Below are 16156 nucleotides of genomic sequence, written 5' to 3'. Positions count from 1 at the left end.
CCGAGAGGATGGAATTAGCTAAAACCAATCAAATGTTATCTTAACGAACCGTCACTGCGTTATTCATCTGTAAGGTGCTGCAGTCAAGGGTTTTCGCAAATATATCTAGACGTTCTCTTTATGGATCCAATGGATAAGAAAGCTCAAAAGGGTTCAATTTAAGAACACTTGCCAACAATTAAGCTAGGAACTTTTCCCGAATGGCGAACCTCAGGGAAAAAAGACTATCAATATTTCTGGCTAGCGTATAACAATCACCGAAGCTCATACCATAAACAGAGGAATACAACTATACATCAAAAGTCCTATTACTAAGACTATGGGGTCGAAGAAAGAATACTAGAAACAATGTAGCAGTCAACTCAACTACCAATGTCTCTAAATATGATTAGAGGCATAAACAAGCAAGAAACAAGGACCCTAGTTGTACTGGAATATATATCGCAATGAGCCGGTGTCAAAGGTAAATTGCACTTACTACTTTACAGAATACATCTTGACTACCAAAAGGTAGGGGGGAAATGTCGAAGGTGCGACAGCCGGTACTATGGATCTTAGAAATTATGCGGGTATCGGCAAATATAACTATGACAATGATGGCTGATGAAGTACGTGGCAAGTAAAGATGCGATTGTTGCCGATATGCAAGGCCCCGCACGGATATAAGCTTTACCCCGGGTTGGGGGTGTAGATCCTGCGGGCTCCTCTTTTGTTCTTGCTTTATAGAAACCTGTTCTATCAGTTAGATTCAAGGCTGATTTTTTGGGCGATTAGAGAACTGGAACTATATTTGCACTCTCTGATGAAATTTAAAATCATCTTTAACCGAAATATTGAATAAAGTGGAGTAGGTATAATATACCCGTACATTTTGAGTACATGGGTAGCTCGACAGGAGCTTTAATTCACCTGCAGCTGGTCCATGCACTCACTCGCTGAGTACTTTAGAGTTGCTGTGTGGTTCATTTCTTGGTCTACGATGCGGAGCAGGGATTGGTTGGGAGACGAGAAAATTAATACGGGCGCATATAGATTCGGGATCTAGGATGTATCTTATATATGACTGAAGGGATATTTACCCGTACTGCGCAACACAATACCGATACTGATATCTCCGATATAGTTTCTGCCGGGCCTATTCCCCGAGAACAATGGAAGAATCAAGGAAAATAATGTTTATCCAGAGTTATGTACAATTCCTTTATCCTGTAAGCTTAACGTCATCGCAAAGACTTAGACTAGGCTACAAGGTTAACAGGCTTCACTTCGGAGAGGTAAAAATCTTCCCGATGAAACGGAAAGTTGGACACCGGCAGGTTGTAACCTCAACTGAGTTAACTTTCCCCTCCTGATCTGCGTCATGATACATCACTCGTCCCATTCTTCCGCAGAGTGTACATACACCACTGGACTACCAAGTGTCTTATGGGCCATATACAGCTCGAGATCTTCGTGTCGGCAATTATTTATGGAAGAATACCTTATAATGGTTATTCAAACCAGCTGTTTACTCTATCATCTATCTCGGCATATTCCACAGTCAATATCGAAACGCTACTCTATCATGCCAACTATCAAATAATATGTAGAGGTAATGCATTGTATTATATATAATGCTCCTCTGGCCTCGCCTTTGGATCGACATGGAAAAAAGATAAAGTTGTTGAGTTGATACTAAACACGTACGCCTAAAGTAAATTGCTACTCAAATAAACGATTAGGGGATCCTACTTCAGGTCCACGTTTAAGTGGATGTACACCTTAGCATCTTGGGTCTACATTCAAGTGGATATAATAACCTTCAGTTCTAGTTAATGGTAAATTTCAAGAGAATATATACTATACAATCGCGTGATGAGATTTGAAGCCAGGCCACCGGCCAGTTTTGTTGCCAAGACAAGCGCAATCAAATCCTTCCAAGAAAAGAAAACGCTGGAGAAACAAAGAAATAAATTGACTTTCTATCCAAGATATCGCACACCCAGAAAATCGTGGACATAATGTGCCAAGCCCGATGGTAGTAGTTACATGTATCCTGCAAGTTTGGTCGAATATTAAAGCTTACTGAAGCGTCGGGATTTTAATGCGTTAAAATCTTGTTCATCGCTACAGGGACTTTATTCCTCTCAAGAATACTAAACAGGAAAAGATATATTAACTTATATTGATCGATGATCATGCACATCAATCCTGAATTGATGTGCACAGCGGTGAGTTCCTTAATCTAATACACGACCCCTAAGTATGAAAAAGGCCAATAAAATGCCATGCCCATGGAGACGGTATGAAAATCTCCGCAGCGAAGGAGAGACATCTTACATATGTATGTGTCAAAGCGTTGATACCGAGAAATACTTCTCATGGAACAGTACGTGCGCTCTCTTGGCAAATGCACGGTAATTAATGATGGCGATCTGAGAGATGGCATGGGATGATCCAGAGTTTATGGCTGACGGGTTTTCATCTTTCCAAGCTGTCTCAATAGTTTACAGTCGCATACTGTTCGTGGAATAGCTTTACATTCATCGATATCATTGATACTACTAATAGTAGTGGCCCCTTGTCGTAGCTGTTCCTTCAATTTTAAGCCTTGGGTTCCACAATACTAGAGCAAAACGGCACGAAAACTATTTTTTCCCCGAAAATATAAAAAAAAAAATGTACCTACATCAAGGGGCCACATAGTCGCTCCTGTAATGCCAAGCCAAATCGTTCTGGAGGACAACGACATGGATATTTACTGACTGATCACATCCATGCCCTGGTCAACAACGGACCGTGTGTCACAAACAATCACTCGCCTGCACACAAGAAACCGGCATGAATGCCGTTACACCAACAAACATCTCGGGGCCACTTCCTACCGAGTTCGAATTAGATATAAATAAACACTTCGATTTTGAGATAAGTATTTTATTGCAGCGCTGATCATATCTATCTACCCTTTCTTCTTTTCTCTGTAGGAATATTTGCTAAGCAATAATCATGTTAGTAGTAAGACAGCGATAAAAAAGTTTCGAATTCACGATCGCAGCCCAGGAACCAAAAAGGGTTTTTTTTTATAATCAATTGCAATTGAATTACAAATACTATAAAGAGAGTTTTGGTCCAGTAAGGACCAATGGAGACCCCGCTATACCACCGCTCTTCCACCACCTAAAAATAATAAGAAATCCATAAAGTCGATCCCCCTCCATCCCTTCCTTGTTGCCTGTTGATTTTCCGCACAAGTTACAGCCACCCGCAAGAATAAAGAAAACTAAAACCAAAAGATCGTCGACTATCCCCTAGCCAGTATACTCTATGCTGCAGTAGCCACCCCCAAACACTAGTATAGTGTGCGATCTGTTTACAAGATCAAACCAAACAAGCTGCAGCAGAAGCAAGTGGCGCCTCCGAGAAGGGAGACAAGAAGGGTTACGACGAGGCTGAGCAATCCATCGATAACGAGGGCGAGGACGACGAGAAGACCGTTGATCGCAATCTTGAGCTCAACAAGAAGGGAGGCAACAAGAATGATGACGAGGGAGAGGATACCACCGACTATAGTTAATCTGTCAGTATATAAAGCTTATGAAGAATGAGCAGAAGAAGATGAGGAAAACATACGAAGACCACACTTTCCGAGCAAGAAGGTAAGGCAAATATTGATGGCGATGATAATCTCCACTACAAGTTTAACAATGATGCTGATGACACTGGTAGGGCACTTCCATCCGCTGGGGATAGTTCCCTTGATTGTGCCGGTCCACTTGACAATGATGACTGCGCACTCCTTCTGCCAGCTGATAATGTCATTGCTGGAGCAGCTTCCGCTGCAGGTGCTGGTCCACTTTTTGTGGCAGGTATCGAGCTCAGTTTTGCAGCTGGTGAGGTGCCCAGTGATGGCATCGCTGGTAGTGTCGCGGACTATGAGCTCTGGAGCGGGAGCTGCGACGGGGGAGGCAGCAGCGAAGACGCTGAAGATGGCCACGACGGCAGAGAGGATGAATGAAGTACGCATATTGACTGTTGGTTGTGGTGGTGGGAGGAAGAAGAAGAAGATATTAAAGTGAGAGTAGTAGTGGTAGTAGTGAGTGGTAGTAGTGAGTGGTAGTGGTGGTAGGCGGATGAGGAGTGAAGAGCGAGGTGAGGAATTGACTGATGGGGGAAGATTGTTGAGTCTTATATAGAGAAAATCGAATAAGTTAGGTTAGTAGGTTAGTATGTTGATTGTCAGTGCGTCTCCCGTACGGACATCCAGCAAGCAAGCTAGCTAGTTGGAATTTCCGTATGGGTATCTCGATGCAGTATCTTTGCCCTCCTACCTCCCCTGGTAAGTTTGTTCAAGGATAGTTTTTTTTCTTTCTTTTTTCTCTCACTCTCTTTCTCGCTATCTTCGATGTGCATATCTTTTTTCCTTCAAATGCCGAAATTAAACCTAGAACAGGAAAGAAAAAAATTATCTCTACTATTCCTTGCCGTAGCACAGGACCTCTGCATCTAGACCAGAGGAGTTGTTTTTTCTTCACTGTTTTTCTCGTTTTCTTTTCAATTCTTTTTTTGGGAATAAGGCATTGGCTTTGATGAAGTCGGTGGCGGGTTGATCTTAACTGTCTGTCCTGTTTTGGCATGCATGAGCAAGTAATTTAACTATCTAACTGACTAGCTATACAGGATACGGCTGTACCATCGATCCTCTTTGAATTGTTCTACCATAATAATATTACAGTGCACTACTACTACTGCTGCTCTAGTGTATCCTGCCTATCTAGCTACCATAGATACCCTAAACTCTTCTAGATCTCCCTTGGCCTTTGGATTTCAAAGAAACAAACATTTACAGTACAATACTCGGAGCTACACGGAACCCTCCTCCCCATGCAGCGCCTTCCAAGGGTCGGGAGTCGGAGGTAGGGAGGTAAGTGTAGGTACGGTACTCTATCGATATCGCACCCAACCTACCCACACACCTACCCACGCACCTACCCACGCACCTACGTATATGTACGTACCTGCACCTACTAACGTAGCTTTCCCACCTCCCGAGGGAAAACCATGGCCAATTGATACTGCAGCTAGTACACTATAGCAAGAAAGCATAGCTGCCGATCCGATCCTAAGAGATCAGCGTCAATATCGTCCCAGGGGCGAACAGAAAAAAGGGGTGGAGGGGTGGTGGTGTTGGTGGTGTGTGGTTCTGATCATTGGCTTTTTTTCTCTGCACTCTTTTGGTTTTTGAGGGTCTACTGTGGATACTTGATTGTTCTTTGATTTTTTTCTCTACGTATGACCCCGATTTTTTTCATTATTCTTTCTTTTTTGTTTTTGGGCGTACGGTAGGGCTTAGTTAGTTCTATAGGGGCGCCGGAGTATTATTGCGTTTTCTTACTAGTGGAACTGAGTCAAACGGTCGCGCGCCGGTACGGTACGTACGGCGCCCACGAAGATGAGACAGACAATGGGGAGTTAGGCCTGCTGCCATGGCGGTGTACCAGTGTCAATGTCGCGTGGAGAGGGACGTGGGCGTCGGCTACATGTAGTAGTGGTGGTAGTGGTAGTAGCAGGATGTAGGTTGTTGGTGAGTGTGTGGAAGCTAGAAGCCCCGTGGAAGACACACGGACACTGCAACCGCGCGCGGGCCTACTGTAGTACCTACAGCTAAGCTACTACTAAATAAACCACAACTACATGTACATACTAGTAACTAAACCAGCAAACTAAACAATCTAACCAGCATCACCGCCGCAAATCGGAAGAGTACCTCCAATGCGGTGTCTCGGACCGAAAGGCTCTCAGGTTTCGTATTTGGCAGAAAACTGGTCACTGAGGCTGGCTGTCATAGCTACAGAACTTACATAGTGAGTTCTTTTGTTTGCGATTTGTGGGAGCTTATTTCCGCCCCCCGTTTCGTTATATTTAGCTCTTCGCTTAACAATTGCGGTGGGTATAGCAGCAGTGCAGTGGTAGCCGATATCATATCTGTCTGTCTATCTGGGTAGCTGGTTTGTTTGTGTATCCTTCTTCTCAGCTGAATTAAATCACGATCGCAAAAGAAAAAGAGCTACGGCGGTCCGTCCCTCCGCTAATTAGCTGGTGACTTCAAGATGACGTCTTTCATCGTGTAGCTGGCGGTCTGGCCGCTAGCTACATACATACTTACGATAGGAAGATATTGCTGGGAGGCAAGCAGGAGTCAAGCTTTACCAGCCGGCCAACAATCAGGTAATCCCTCTCTGCCTGGGCGTAGGTAGGTACACCCATCCCTCCACCCACCCTCCACCCACCCACCCACCATCCATCCATCCATCCACCCACCCATCCATCCATCCATCCATCCAGTGAGTGATAGTAGTACAATTGCAATACACTCCATCACTCCTCCTTTCCATATCCCGGGGGAAAGCTAGCAGCCTAGAAGAACAAGGAACATGACTAGCAAAACCTACCGCCCTCGGGAAACTAGGATTCCAGATCTCAGGTAACACACTGCAACTAGGTTTGTTGTTCAAATTTTCTGTATCGGATAATTATCCGGACGATCATCGCCTTGTCTGGTAGGCGAGAGGGGGTGGTGTGGGAGATTTTAGGCAGCGGTGAAGGGATCAGTTGCTTTGGCTCAAACTCACTCAGGGAAGATGCAGGCCTTCAGAGATGTGCGGTGCGCGGTGTTCCAGAAGGAATTTGTGGGTACGGGTGTGTGTGAGAGAGAGAGTGAGACTTCAAGACAAGTGAAATTCCCAAGTAGATATTTTACTAGTAATTGTCGTAATCTGATTATCTCACTTCTTGGCATCTACTAATTAATTTATAACCGCATGCAGCTAGCTACAACGACTACTATTGCTACTAATCTAAGAACAACCTCTCCCCTTCTTCCCCTTTACCCCACGCACCCCTGGAACGAACATATTCCACTTGCCTCGGGACGCCACGGCTACGGCTAGATCTCGGTGCGCTACTGACTGGCGGCGGGAACTTGCTAATCACGGGTTAGTCACATATATACCTACCGGATATCGGGATGGGTTAAGTTGGTAGAGTAGAGCAGGTAGAAGTAGAGGAGGAAATTGTAAGCTTGTCGAGGGCCAGGCGTCGATCTGGGTTCATGGTAGTTGTTTCCGCATGAGGTGCATAATATCCGGTGCTATGCTATTAAACAGCATTACCAACGACACCGACGACGACAAATATCGGACGTATCCAACTTTTTTCCAGAAGAAAAAAGGCCCCAGAGCTTGAGACGTGTCGGCCTTCTGCCCACACTCGTCACTCTGTTTCTATTTTTGATGAGTGCGAGAGGGTGTCTAGGTTATGCACTCTAGAGTAGCTCGAAAGCAAGATCTAGGTACAGCACTCTACGCGATTGGCCTCAAATCTCCCTCGCCTCCCCTTGGCGCGTAGATCTCCCGTGCAACAATGAGAAGGCCTGTTTTGGCGGCGATGTGTAACTTTGCTCTCTCTTTTTTTTTTGACAGCCTTGACAGGTAACGCATAGCCCAAACTACCGATATAGCCGAAATCTGTGTAACGGTGCAGATCTTAACTGTGCGAACTGCCGTTCATGTAGTGGGCCGGGTGTTAAAGCTGGTACACTACATATATGCATATGTACACCATCACCATCACCGCCATAAAAGTTCCGTTGGAGGGACTGATCGTATCTGGCAAGTCTAGGGGTCGGTTTACGGCGTAAGCCACAGGAACAATGCCAAATGGGTACTTGCAGTTATTGATTTGAGTGGCTTGCACTGGAGATCTTGTCGGTGCATGTTGGCAAGCTATGTACTCGCGATAGGCATGAAGAACCTGAACATCGTTTTTCTGGTAGCAACCACTTTGACCCCTGCTAGCGCGTTTTTATGTTCAGGTTCTTGTTACCTGCCCCGAGTACATGTAGCTTTTGAGGTATGGATCCCAAAGGGTAATTTTGGCCCCCCCCCCCCAAAACCCACCCGCGGAAATTTTGGGGAGTCAAGTACCCGAATATGACAGATTCTACTAGCAAGACGGCTAGGAGATGAAGCATCTGTAGGTACAACTTCTTTTTTTTTTTTTTGCTCCTACCTCAATACCCCTCCCCCTCGGGCATCGGGGGAAGTGACGGCGCGCGCGGCTCTCGTTCGTGATACATGGCAGCAGTACCCTATGTAACATCGACTATTCAATTGGAGTACACGCCGCCATGAAAAACATCGGGGGCGGCTGCGGTCGAAAGAGCGCTGCGCATAGCTTCCGGCCCCCATATCAGATCATAGACTCGAAGCCGATCGGGGTCGGGTGGCAGTTACTTGCCATGTCTCAGTCTCGGTCTCATGCTCAGTCTCACTCTCGGACTCCGCTGCTGACTGATTACTCCGCTCAGAGAGATCATATGATGATTAGCTATAGCAGGTCTGAAGGGAATAGTAGGAGTGTCGGTGTCTCATTGTTATCCGTTGTTTGATTTGAATCATACGAGTTTCAACTCTACACTGTATAATTGTACTGTACTGTCATGGCGTGGCGAAGGAAAAGGCTTGTGAGGCATATGCGCAGGTGTCGAATTCGATTGACAATACATGATTGAGGGCGAGCAGCACGTGGAGGGTAGTCGCAGGGGGAACCTTAACCATGGAGACAGATCTGAATGGCTATATGGGTGATCGTCATAAGAGGGTCGGATATAGCGATAGTAGCCGGGATCATTTGTACAGATTTTGGTAGAATTAATGCGAAAGTGGGTTTTCCCGTGACCCGATAGTCCCATTGGCCCTCAAAGGAATTTTTGCAGTGAGCACGGGCCAAGAAACCCACCCTTTTAGTTCTGACTTTCGCAATAATTCTACCGGACACTGTATGTGCGGCCGAATTGGGCTTATGCTGCCCTTTTTGGCTTGGGGGGGGGGCAAACTGCCTCCAAGTAACAACCACCATACAAGCTCCCACAATCATCAAAACCACCAACCGAGGACTAACTACAGCTACATGTACAACCGTACTACTCTGTGAACTGTATGTAACTAACTCGATAACCAGCTCAAGTGACGTCTGTCTACCAGTCGGAGCTGCCAGCTTCCGGGTGAGCCGCGCCGTTCGACATCCGCCTTAAATATATCAAACCCCCCAGAACCCGGTAGTGACAGGGTCTTTATCTGAGCACACTCACGCTTGCGCCTTTCGATCTGGGCTTGGGCGGCGGGGGTTAGAGTTGGGCTAGGCCGTGGGGGTGGGTGATACTTGAGATATCACTCGACTTGCTCACTTCAAGAAAGATAATGTTTCGGCACATGGCTAGGACCTCAATGATCCGGCTGGACATCTATCAAAGATAAAAGCGGTGTACGGGTACAGTACAGAGGACGTAAAATTGGCTAGCTGGCTCGATTCACGATCACCCAAAGCTAGGCTACAGGTTTTAAAAATTGTTTTTTCTTCTTCCTTTCAATTTCGCAGCGAGACATATTGGTGATGGAACATACATGAATGTTCTGCGTGTGAACCTCTACTGCAGGGCATGAAGGAGCCAGAAGTTGGCCCCCGCGTTTTGGATATATTTTTTATAGGACATGATATATCTGGTTCGCGGTGAGCCGGGGAGGTGGCGGGGAGGAGGGAAAGAGAGGGAGATTATCGGTAAGTATATAGAAATGATATATCAGATTCCACAACCGAGGGAGTCATGGAAAGATTGGCGAGATTAGAGGGGAATACTGACTCATGATCGTTGCCAAAGAGAGATTTTTAGGACTGGAGTTTTGGGGGGGGAGGGGGGGGGGGGTTAGTTTCTGGCAGAAGGAAAGGACACCTGGATGGCGATGTGAATGGAAGATCCAGATCCTCTAATCTTCACGATCGTTGCCTTAATGGAAGCCTTCGGGATCACGGTTTGAGGTTTTCCGGACCAGATTTCACTTAGCCAGGCGGGGAGTCCTGATAATTGCCGGAGGAGATAGTCTAAGGGCACATACTTCCCATCATAATCGTTGGGATTTCAGCCCCCGCGTTTTAGAGTTCTTCACTCGGCGGGAGAATGGGGGGAAGGTGAAGAAAACTCATCAATCCTCACGATCATTACCGTAAAAAAGAACGCCACAAAAAAAAAAGGCCAATGAGTCCCGTATGTATATCTGTCACAGGGTACACTGCCTCGGCCAGATGAGATGATCATTGACTGTTCCGGCCGTCAATACATGTGTGTGCTAGAAGTTTTGTTTTTCTTCGATTTTAGCTTTTTGGGTCGGTAGTAATCGTGCCGGATCCGCAGGCCTGAGGGGAGATATGACCGTCCTCCAGTGGAACTCCCATGGGTTTGGTGGGGATGGCCATGGTTCGTACATATTGCGCGCGCAAGGTGAGGTGGAACTGAGTTGTTTTGTTGGCTATTGAGAAGAGAAGGGCGCTTTACCAAGCCTCTTTTTCGTTGTTGTGGGCTGCACTAGGACCCTGAAGATTTCTCTGCCGCAATGTGAAACCTGTTTTTCCCAATTGTAATCTAAAAGCTTGGTTGGAGAGGCGCAGGGTAACTTTTCTTGCTCTAATATGTAGTACTGATCATGACTGTGCTATGGATATAGCTATTAATATTGCTTGGCAGTTAATTATTTTGGGTCAAGTGCATACTGCGTGGCCATATTGGTCGAGTTTGTGGTTACTTACTGGGGAGTTCATTGGGGCACGAACCCATATCCCCGTATCTAATTGTTCACTACATGTAGTGCATGGCTTATAGCTTACATACATATATGCATATGATGTGCTGCAGAGACGATATTTAGGTTAGTGGGAATTCGAATCATCGATGCCAGTTAGACGTTCAATTGTTTGACAAGATTGATCTGGGTTAATACTTGTTTATTTGACTATATATATCTGTAACTACTTATATAATATGGCTTGGCAATTAATTAGTGCCTTACTATATTACTCGCGAGGAAGTTGGTTAGATTAAGGCAACTTATAACCAGCTAGGTCGAGGGCAGCTGTGAGGAGCCGAATAATAATATCACGGCATCGGCCGGGGCAGGTTTTCTTTTGCATGCCTCGTCAGCGGCGGCGGCGGCGGGCTTAACATCCCTACATCCAACATCCTGCCTACTCTCCTGATTTGCCTGTTTACTGTGTGCCTGGCCTTGAGTTGTATGTGGGGTTAATGATATTCGTTTAATGTAAGCCCAGCCAGATCTTGAAAGTTAAGCTTAAGGTTTAATTGTATGTGGTCCAATAATATAGGAGTAAGTAGCAGGCATTGATTTCCCCCACCTCGGTAAGACCAACTTTTTTTTAGCGAAGAATTAAAGGGTCGTGTATTTCCCCCCGGCACCTTGTTTTCTAGTATCGACATGATCAGGGTTTTTAAACTTTTCTTTCGACGTTGGTCATGGTGCCCTGACTATTGAGATGCTGGGTATATTTTAGCCAGCTATGGAATGTGTGCTTGTATACAGGATTCTGAAAAAAAAAACATTGTGAGCGTAGCAGTAGTATACTGAGATGTATTACTCATAATGTTGGCAGCTTTGAAGCGATTAATTATTCCAAGTTAAAGATTCCGGTGCAGTGCATTGGTATGACCTGCCGGATGTTTGCGTTGCTAGCTGACCTGGTTTTTTCTTTCCCGTCCCACAATAATCTTGCCAGAGGTTGTATTAGTATGTAGAGTACGTACATGCTATATATACCGGATATAATATGCATTAGCTATGATATTGGTTTTCTTTCTTTAACTCTCGCGCGGTAGATTGATCAGCTGACATGACCCTGGCCGCCAGCGATTTACTGAGATGTGACCATGAGGGTGGACTGTACATGTATATATCAATTGTAGAAGGAATAAACGAGTGTATTTGAGATATATATTACTACCGTATGGATAGAGTTACATACACCATTAATTAGTAACAAACAACTCGAAGTGCACGTGTACGTATACTACTAGTAGTTGGTAATATTACATATAGCTTATTTGATAAGCTAGGCGTACTTCTTATCGGGATATCAAGCTAGGCGGCAAGCATACACGAATACACTGTCGATCAATCAAACTCATGTACTAGGCGGCAAATTCCTTGAGCTCGAGGCCTCACCGGGGAGATGCATATATAATGCTTTTTGTTTGTTTATTAGGTAACGAAAAAACAAAAATAGCTAGAAATAAAATGAAAAATGAAGCAGGTTTCTAGTTTTGAAAGTCGCAATGATTAATAAGGCAATGGGGAACTAGGCAAAAAGAAAACATTTGTGTCTTGATTTTTCACCTCCTTTAGCTGCCTAGCTACCTCCGTTACCCGCTAGAACAATGGCCGACTAGATCTAACTATCAAGGGAAAAGGCAACAGTTGCAATCCATAGGCTCGGAAGCTTGTTCCCAAGCGAATTTCTTCGATCTCTCGTCAACTATACCAAGGGAGACAAGGGGGATGTTAGTTACACCGGTAAAATTGACATTGATTAACTGCGCAGTTGTTACAGTTGAAGCCTGTACGTGCCATCGTGAAAAACCACAGAAGGTACGTACTACAGGACGAAGCCACATGCACATGTACAACGTTGACGGTTGTACTCTCTTCATCTATAGAACGGCATCCATAATGAGCGATGGGATGGATGAATACATTGCATATTGTTTAAATCAGAGCTAAGGGCCTGTGGGCAAGTGAAGAGATTGACACCCCCGCGCGCCCCCAGTGCACCATCTAGCCTAATAATATTTGGCAGAACTCAGATCTCGCCGGGGCCAACTCAGCTCAACTCACGGATTCGCCGAGACATCGTGGAGTTGGACCCCACACCCCCAGGAGAATCTGTCAAGACATCGATTATCACTCATATGGGCATGTTATTGTAATGGAACTCTTGTGAAATGCCGCCTGGAAAGGTCGGCGCTTGAATCGGCCAGATTATGGGACATAATATAGCCTACAAAAAAACTCGCAAAAACTAATTCATCCAGTCAAAAGGTGCAGTTAAGCCTAAGTTGAAAGCGTAGAATATGGTGTTTAGGTAATGAATTAATGAGATTAACCAATTAGCGGCGTTTCTCAAACACCTTATTCTCCATTAACGAGTTGTGGAGCGCGCGCGCTTGTGGTAATGATAATTTATCCGCCAGCGATTGACAATGTTAGTGTGGTAAGTTACCCATATCTGTATGGTGCACGCATGTCTGAAAAGAGAACAGTGACTTATACATATAATTATATCAAGGGGTTGCACAGTAGGGTTACTGGAATGGTTATATGTATAGCGTGTGGTAAAATTATTGGAAGAGTCCTATTGGCCGAGTCAGCCACTTAAACCCTGTTTTTACACCCCGGTTTCTACCTCTCGCTCTAGGTATGAGGCTCGGCTTGTTGGTTGTCACTCTCCTCGCTTAGGTGGTCACGCTGCCGAAAATCGATTTTCTTTTTTTTTTTGAACAGGGGTCTGGTTGGTTTTCGAGAGGGGCTGCTAGTTAATGTTAGATCAACGATAGGCCTGAAACAAAGCCTAGCCTGGCGTATGAGAACCCCTTTGGCCTTGGAGATATTTTTCATGAGAATACCCACATACATAAAATAAAAATAAAAAAATAAAAAAAACTTCCTTATTTACCTTCCATCCGGCTGGGGCGCATTATGAACGATATCGGGCCTTGAATATCTGATATGCGCCATGCTTACCGTCGAGTATTGTGGGATACCGTGCCACTAGGGAGAGGTTTTTTTACTATTGATTTCACAGTGAAGTACTTGAAATGATGCTTGGTGCGTCGAGAGTGGTTGTGGTGGTGTGATTACATATACTACTACAATATTATTGAAAGGATTCTAAGTAGTGAATTCGAGCATTTGCTCACTACCACTGCATAATTGGTATACTGATTCTTAAAGGTCCAGTTCCGCAGGGCTCATTCCAACATCCTGTTCACATTCATTTAATATGGAGATCAGACGGTGTCACTCCACCGTTGTCAGGAGCTTTGAAGAACGTACTCATTTGAGCAACGCATCCGCCACTAGATAGTCCAAGTGACCCGCAATCGCATCCCTTTATGTAGCATCTTTCGCTTGTATTTGTTGCTGCCACCAATCCTCTTGATCCCTATTTGTGGCCATTTCGAAAATGACGATCTCAGTCTCATCGACACATAACCCGCCTTTGATACACGACGCAGTACCTATTTCCTGAAAGGTTATATATGATTAGCAACCTAGTCTAAAAACGGTACTTCAAGGTCTCCGGAGTACTTAGACACTAACTATCATGCGAGGCGATGGCGAGCAGAGGGCATTATACCCCTCCTCTGAAACACGAGAGAATGGAGAGCAGGTTAAGATAGATAATTATATAATATATAACTCATTGGTCTTGGATGGTTGTTTAAACGTTTACGACCGAGAAAAACCTTGGAGGGGATCATGTCGGGTGACGTGACACATCGCCTACTCATGGGCCATCACTCGCGAAGCTATCCCATGCAGTGTAAATGGATAGGCGCATACCCTCGGCCAACAACAAAATACATATCGTATCAACCTACCAAGCACATGTATCCACGGATATTCATGGCTATCAAGAAGACTAGAGATTTAAGCAAACAACCTAGCCATCGATGCATCGCAGCTGTTGAGCAGCTACATAGTGAGCGCGTGCCCCTAGTTACAAGTATAGGCCTTCGATCACCTTCGATACTATCTCTGGCCTGGTTGAATACATGAGATTATGGCATATGATCATGAGCTTCGGTGCCACTGGGTTAATCGTGATAGTGTTAATTCTGAGACAGGCCCTTAATAATGCGTGAATTTATCTCTTTAAGATACCTATGAAAAGAACTTTCTAAATTAAAACGGCTTTCTGCATATTCCCACCCCAAAGCTCCGGGACTTTCCGCCTTGTATTGTGATAGGAATAAGGTTAGTGTAAGCGATATTATAGTTAAGTTTATATATCCCCGCGGAGATCGAGTCAGCTCCCACATGTGAAGTACTCCCCATCCGTAACGTTTTTGACCTGGTACCGTGTCAGACTGGGAATCAGGTCATTACCATACAAATTTGGTCGTATTTATTGCCGAGCCTTTTCGCCTCCAAAATTTAAGTCAAGATTTTGGTGCTGTTGCCATACGACACGGTTCTAGGTCTGACACGGTACTCGGTCAAAAAACGTTATTGTTATGCCCCTTCAATATAAAATCCAGTTTCCAGAAAAGAAGAACAGATTATAACATGCCGTGGTAGTGACCTAATCTGACAGCCCCTAAGAATACCTCAGAGAAGATTCGAAGCTTGAATTCACGACCAACCTTGGCTTCTTCTAAGGCCTGTAGTCAATATCATTGCGCAATCTGTCAACTTGCACCAATTATGAAGCGCTCTCACTTTAAACCGTGATACCTTTCCATGTAGATATTCCAGGTCTGGCCGAAACAGCGAGTCAGGTAATCTATCGAGAATCTTTCTGTTTATTGATCATGATGCACTGATAAGAACGCAGCTCCAACTCCGACGTCACCATCCTAATTATAAGGGGATAAGGCTTTCAGCTGGATGATATGTACACGTTAGCTAGCTATCACAGTCCCACAAAAACCAGCGATATCCTATCATTATTGATTAACGAGATAGGTAGCCCCTTTTGTCAGTTTGTCTTCGGTGTAGATCTTTCGGGCCTAGCTAGCATATATGCCGTTTCGGAATTCGGGTTCCACACAAGGCCAACGAAGCTAGAACAGTAACAGTACCGGTAGTTGGACAATAATGATCCAAGAGAAAGTTCAACATAGAGAGTCGAGTATACTATTATGCGGAAGGCAAGATATGAATGGAGTGGCATTTTTATCAACTATATGTAATCTGACATGGCGTGTTATATGCGTCACGTGATTTTAGAATAGTGGCCTGATATCATGTTACGTCCAGCTACGCCCCTTGAGCCGGAGAAATGGAAGGCTAGGATCTATACAAATTCTTACTACCGAATCTTCCCGAGAGATTAGTTTTTATTTTCCCTGGTTTGTTTATTGTAGACGAAGTATTCGTAAAACCTATTCGTGATGTATGAACTGTACACGCATGTATGTTTTGTGATTTCCAGCACACTTTTTGACGTTTGAAAATGCGCATCAACTGCACGGGAACAGACATCTAACTACAATACATGAGCAGATACATACAAAGCCCTCAACTAATCTGCCACCACAGACAGCCGAAGCATT

At 44.8% G+C, this 16156-nt stretch overlaps 1 protein-coding gene across 1 annotated transcript; it reads right to left on the bottom strand.

Moving 5' to 3' along the window:
• Positions 1-3349: 3349 nt before the first annotated feature.
• On the bottom strand, positions 3350-4003 carry H6S33_006692 (uncharacterized protein; the record flags this gene model as incomplete). Its single annotated transcript, XM_044838389.1, has 2 exons — positions 3350-3543; positions 3610-4003. 2 exons carry the CDS (start codon positions 4001-4003, stop codon positions 3350-3352), a joined length of 588 nt encoding a protein of 195 aa, XP_044689510.1.
• Positions 4004-16156: the final 12153 nt, after the last annotated feature.

The sequence above is a fragment of the Morchella sextelata genome (assembly GCF_020137385.1).
Source record: "Morchella sextelata strain SCLS chromosome Unknown scls_21, whole genome shotgun sequence".
Classification (NCBI taxonomy): domain Eukaryota; kingdom Fungi; phylum Ascomycota; class Pezizomycetes; order Pezizales; family Morchellaceae; genus Morchella; species Morchella sextelata.
This window is presented reverse-complemented; position numbering and strand designations above follow the sequence as displayed.